The sequence below is a fragment of the Cicer arietinum genome, chromosome 4 (genome assembly GCF_000331145.2).
Source record: "Cicer arietinum cultivar CDC Frontier isolate Library 1 chromosome 4, Cicar.CDCFrontier_v2.0, whole genome shotgun sequence".
In the NCBI taxonomy this organism is placed as follows: Eukaryota; Viridiplantae; Streptophyta; class Magnoliopsida; order Fabales; family Fabaceae; genus Cicer; species Cicer arietinum.
In genome coordinates, this window is record NC_021163.2 from 14,223,364 (window position 1) to 14,229,954 (window position 6,591).

General features: G+C 25.1%; 2 protein-coding genes across 2 annotated transcripts; both read left to right on the forward strand.

Moving 5' to 3' along the window:
* Window positions 1-2,443: 2,443 nt before the first annotated feature.
* LOC140919963 (amino acid permease 6-like) lies at window positions 2,444-3,022 on the forward strand. The gene is made up of 3 exons (XM_073367251.1): window positions 2,444-2,513; window positions 2,617-2,850; window positions 2,925-3,022. The coding sequence occupies exons 1-3, from the start codon at window positions 2,444-2,446 to the stop codon at window positions 3,020-3,022; spliced, it is 402 nt and encodes a 133-aa protein (XP_073223352.1).
* A 693-nt stretch (window positions 3,023-3,715) lies between these two features.
* On the forward strand, window positions 3,716-5,815 carry LOC101501898 (amino acid permease 6-like). Its single transcript, XM_027330851.2, has 4 exons — window positions 3,716-3,857; window positions 4,773-4,918; window positions 5,018-5,245; window positions 5,372-5,815. The coding sequence occupies exons 1-4, from the start codon at window positions 3,716-3,718 to the stop codon at window positions 5,789-5,791; spliced, it is 936 nt and encodes a 311-aa protein (XP_027186652.2). The 3' UTR covers window positions 5,792-5,815.
* Window positions 5,816-6,591: the final 776 nt, after the last annotated feature.

The window sequence follows — 6,591 nt, forward strand, 5'->3', positions numbered from 1 at the left end:
AAGTTTTATGCTTTTCTTACAAAAAAAACTTTTTATTTTTAATTCATTCCTTTTATTTTTTTTAATTGGCCATTAACTTCTCAAGAATAAGCACGTATTATTTCTATTAATAGAAACTTGATATTTTCTTGACACTCTAGTTTGTTGACACGTGTCAAACTTGCCAATTTATCATGTTTGCTTTATTATAATGTATAGATTTTGGTGGCGACTCCATTGAATTCGATGAAAACTCAAAATTTTAGGCCGCGACAAGTTTCAATTCGTTTATTTTAGTTAAATCACGAAAATAGTCTCCTCATTTTATTTCTCTCTAGTTTTGATCCTTAAACAGAATTTTGGTCATAAATTTGTTAAAATATCATCTTTTTAAGTCACATAACATCATTTATGATCATAGATCTCATGTACAATTATTGCACCACGAGATCTTGAAACATTGTGTGACTTAAATAAGCGCAAAAAAATGACATTTTATCAAGTTTTAAACTAAAATTATATTTGAGGTACCAAAACTTGAGAAAATTAAAATGTGATAACTATTTTCGTGATTCAGCTTAAATAAAAAGTTTAAAAGTGCAATTAAACCATTAAAATATCTTATATTCTCTCTCTTAAACCAAAATAAACTCCTATAAGAAATGTGGGATATCAAGTTTTGGATTTGAGATCACTCTTTTTTAATATAATATCAGACTAAATTGATTATTATTATGATGACTAATTTGGGGTTTTTTATTTAGTCACGGATAAAAATGGTAGTATCATATAGTTTCAGGGATTGAAATGGTTATTTACCCTTTTTTTTTTATGAGTGTATTATAATTGTTTTGATTTTTATGTAGACGATATTAAAAAGACATTATATTTAGATAATGTTTCATTGACAAATATTTATCTTGTATATTATTTTAATAATAAATTATAATTAACATATTACAATTATTCTCAATTTAATTTGGAAGATATAAAAAAAGATCAAATATGTGTTTGTATTTTTGTTATGTATCAACGATAAATATTTATTCTGTAGATTTTTTTAATAGATCAATGACAAATATTTGTCCCGTGTTTTTTTATGTATCAGTAATAGTGATAAATATTTATCTCGTAATTTTTTAAAATTTATAAACGACCAATATTTGTCCCTAACTTTTTTTTGCATATTAGGGAAAAATATTTGTCACGTATTATTTTATATTTATTGATGATAAATATTTTTTTGTGTGATTTTTTAATATTTATCAATGACAAATTTTATTTATTTTTTATATTTTATCTATAATAAATATTTGTCCCATATTTTTAATATTTATTACAGAGAAATATTTGTCCCGTGCATTTTTTATGTATCAATGAGATATTTTTTTGGTGTTTTATTTTTATTTTTTTTAGTGACAAATATGAATCATGTATTTTTTATGCATCAAAAAACATATATTTGTCTTGTGTCTTATTATATTTGTCAGTAATAAATATTTGTCTTGTATTTTATATTTATTAGTTATAAATTATATCAAGTGTATTGTAATTGTTTGATGTACGAAAAGTTTTAGCAAGTGTATTGTAATTGTTCTCATTTTTTTTAATATATTTACTCCACGTGTTTTTTAATATTTTTTTATGACAAATATGTGTCTCTTATATTTTTATATTTTATCAGTTATAAATATTTGTCTCGTATTTTTATATTTATCATTTACAAATATTTGTTTCGTGTTGTTTTCATACATCAATGACAATTATTTTTTCTGTGATTTTTTAATATCTTTAAGTGATAAATAAGTGCCCCCTATTTTTTAATTATTAATGAAAAATATTTTTTTCGTATTTTTTTTATATTTATAAGTGATAAATATTTATCTTATAATTTTTTTATATTTATCAACGATAAATATGTATCTCGTGTTTTTTTTTGTATGTATCAATCGTATATATTTTTTTGGTTTTTTTTTTATACATTTACCAGTAATAAATATCTATCCTATTTTTCAACAAACAAAAAATTACGAGTGACAAATATGTGAGTCATTTTTTTATTTTATTTTTGAGAAGGATAACATACTTTTAGTAAAACAATGGAAATGTAAATTACTTTTTGTGTGTATGGAAATATCTTTATTTAACATTAAAAACTTAATCTCATATTGGTTAAAAAGCATCCGATTGAACAAGGAACGGATTAGGCATCTAATACATTGCAGGATTCATATTAGATTGGATTTAATAGAAGAGGTTAGATTCTGAGGGAAGTATAAAAGAAAATAAAAAATATCTAAATACTGTTTTGGTAGATTCTCCATAAAAAAATACAAATCTATTCAAATCAGAGCATTAAATAAGTACCAAATTTAGTTCAACATATTGCATAATTCTTCTCTTCAAATAGGTACTGTCTATTTGATAAGAATTTTAAAAAATAATCAGAGAGAAAGAGAGAGTCATGACGTACAGTAATAGCTTGCCAATTAATGATGGTAAATACGATGATGATGGTCGCCTAAAACGTACAGGTTAGAATACTCAAAATTATGCATCTAATATATTGATATTTGTTTTTCAAATATTGTTAGTTTGTTTTTAATTTAACATTAATAATTTTGTATGAAAATGAAGGAACATGGATAACAGGAAGTGCACACATAGTGACAGCTGTAATAGGATCTGGAGTGTTATCTTTGGCATGGGCTATTGCACAATTAGGATGGATTGCTGGCTCAATTGTTCTCATTCTTTTCTCTGTCATCACTCTCCTCACTTCTTTTCTTCTAGCTGATTGTTATAGGTATCCTGATCCTGTTCATGGAACCAGAAACCATACCTATATGGCTATGGTCAAAAATATTCTAGGTAATAAAACACACCACATTTATCTTATTTGAATGTGGTATTGTTTGTAACCTTTCTATCTCTTTTTTTTACAGGAGGAACTCAGTACATGTTTTGTGGATTGGCTCAGTACACAAATCTTATAGGCATTACCATTGGTTATACTATCACGACATCCATCAGCATGGTGTAAGAACCTAATAAATATTTCACATAATTGTTTAAATTGACTTATTTAAATTTATCTTAATAAATAATTGTAAGATTGTTTTAGTGAGGTTAAGAAAAAGTTTATAACATGTTGTTAATATATTTTCATTTTATTTTCATAAATTTTTTGGTATACTATATAAAAATCCAATTTATAGGTCATATAAAATTGGTTTCAATTGATTATCTTTTGTTAGATAAATAGAAAATTGTTGCATTTATTTAATAAATGCTTATGTTGTAAGCACATAAATAATTTAGTTATTCAACAAAAATCTTGAGTGAATTTATGAGAAATTAGATTCGACTAGTGATATCTTACATTTACAATTTTAGAACATCAACAATCGTCCAATTAAAACATCTCAAAAAATACAAATTATAATTGATTTTTATTTTTATTAATTAAAATACCAAAATTACATCTAGAATGTCCAATCAAACAACCACGGTATTTAACTATGTGAATGTAAAAATAGAAATTCAAATTTATAAAGTTATATTATATGAGAATATAAATGAAATATTTTCATATAATAATACTCAAGCAAAAATGTACCTACTAACAATAATAATAATAATAATTTTTTGTTTGTAAAACAGGGCCATCAAAAAATCCAATTGCTTTCATAAGTATGGGCATGAAGCAAACTGCAAAACATCAAATTATCCATTTATGGCATTATTTGGGGTTTCAGAGATTTTACTAAGCCAAATTCCAGATTTCCATGAACTTTCATGGCTCTCTTTTGTTGCAGCCGTCATGTCTTTTGGTTATGCTTCCATAGGCATTGGTCTCTCCATAGCCAAAATTGCAGGTTAGGCATAATAGCTCTTACTTATTAAATAAAAAATTAAGGATAAATTGCACTCAAAGATAGGATTTTGTATATATATATATATATCCCCGAAATGTGATCAATGTGAAATATATTGATTAGTTTTTTTTTTTATTTTTAAAAAGATGATATATATATATATAAAGTCCCTAAAAAATATGCTTATATGACACATACATCTATAGAGTATATAAGTATGGATGACATACATATTTTAATATACTACATCCTTGTCATTTAAAATATTGTTTCATAGTTTTACTTTTTTATCTCAAATTGTTAGTCATTTTATAATATTAATAAAATATAATTATTTTTTTTACTTTTATATTTTTATTTATTGTTCTTAACTAATCAAACTTCTTTATTAACTACAAGAAATAAGAATATATGAGTAAATAATATTTATATTATCATTGAAATAATTTAAATTAATTATTATTTTAAGAATTGCAAACAATTCAAATATAACAATTAAAATGAAAAGGAGGAAGTAACTATTTTATTTACAATTATATCCTTTTATATTCAATGAATTGCTGAATTTTTAAAATACCTTTACCTATCTATAAAATGATATGATGTTTTGGTTTAACATATTTTCTTTTCAAATATACCATTTGTTTAATCTACTTTATTTACTATTTTGTGTTAATTAACCTACCAATCAAATAACAGTTTTTATGTTGTTGAAATAATTGTATAATTGATATTATTTTGAGATAAAAATGATAGACGAATACATTAGTTCCCTTTTGCATGCTAGTCTCTTATAATATATAAAATATGGACATTCCCTCATTTACATACACATATTTTTTTCTTAACATACCTAACAATGTGAGTTCAGTTTCTCCAATCAATAAGATACACATATTTTGTTGGAATATACAGAACCAGGACACCATGTGGAGACAGGGCTAACAGGGCTTGTTGTTGGAGTGGATGAAACAAGTTCTCAGAAGTATTGGAATACCTTTCAAGCAATTGGAGACATAGCTTTTTCATATGCTTTCTGTGCGGTCATTGTTGACATACAGGCAAGTAATAATTTTAAGCAAAACAAGTGCTTAATTACATATGTGAATTCTCATTGTTTTTTAGTATAAGAATTTGATTTCAATTTTGTTTGAATGCAGGACACATTAAAATCAAGTCCACCAGAAAATCAAGCCATGAAGAAATCAAACGTCATTGGAATCACAGTGACCACATTCTTTTATGCATTATGTGGTCTTCTAGGATATGAAGCATTTGGAAACAAGGCACCAGGAAACTTCTTAACAGGATTTGGCTTTTATGAACCATTTTGGCTAGTTGATATTGGTAATCTTTTCATCATTATTCATCTTGTGGGAGCTTATCAGGTAAATTATTATTTTGTGGACAAAATTGTTGCTAAATGAACATTTTGGTCTCTATAAAAAATTTAAATTTAATTTTTAGTGTTTATAGAAATTAAAAATATATTTATTTACTGTGTACATGTACAGGTATTTGCACAACCAATATTTAGTTTAGTGGAAAGTTGGGGTAGTAAACGTTGGCCAGAAAGCAAGTTAATGACAAAAGAATATTATGTAAAAATTCCATTGGTTGGAATATGGAGAATGAATATGTTTAGGTTGATATGGAGAACATTGTATGTGATATTCACAACATTGTTTGCTATGATATTTCCATTTTTCAACAGCATTGTGGGTTTGGTAGGAGCAATGTCGTTCTTTCCTTTGTCAGTGTACTTTCCAACGGAGATGTACCTTGTACAATCTAAAGTGACCAAATATTCTCCTATGTGGATTGGAATGAAATCGCTTAGTGGGTTTTGTTTGATTGTCACTCTTGTTGCTGCTGTTGGATCAATTGAAGGAATTATCTCTGAACTTAAGACCTATAAGCCCTTTGCGTACTAATTTATTATTCTCCTATGTACATATTATTTGAATTATCTCTGAACTCAAGACCTATAAGCCCTTTGCGTACTAATTTATTATTCTCCTATGTACATATTATTTGCTATCCGAATTTAGTTTTCCTTCAATAAACTCGTTATGTAATCATGCTATTTTGCTATTCAAAATCTTGAGTTTATTGTACCGATGCCACAAAGAGACTCAAATACCAATTTTGTGGTTCTCATGGATGATTTCATCAGGACACACAGTCCAATTATTTTAATTTAAACTTTTAAGATATCTACAAGTGAAGGTATAAATAAATTTATCTATTCTCCATAAGAGAACAAAATTTACTATGAAAGTTATAATGACTCGTATTTAAAATTTGATATTTTTATTTTATTTAAGAAATAGTTATTTAGTTCAAATAAAAAACTGCAGGTAAAAAATTGCACCAAAATAAAATAAAACTGTACAAAAAAACTGAAAAAAATGATAGAGTTTCCATTGATGACTGGTTACATTCTATTAGATGACTTTTGTTTTTCTTATGAAATGACATAGCATTATAATTTAAAATATCTTCAGATAAATAAGATATGTAACAACTTATAGCACAAGTGATATGCAATATGATTATGCTATAAGTAATTACATATAAGTTATTTTTATAACATATGATAAAATAAAAATTCATTTTTTTACATAAATTATAAGTTGTTTTTAATATTTTTGAGAATAATGTTTTCAACATTATTCTTTTTTTTTTTTTGAAAGAAAATATTACAATTATATATATTTTTTACTAAAAGAAA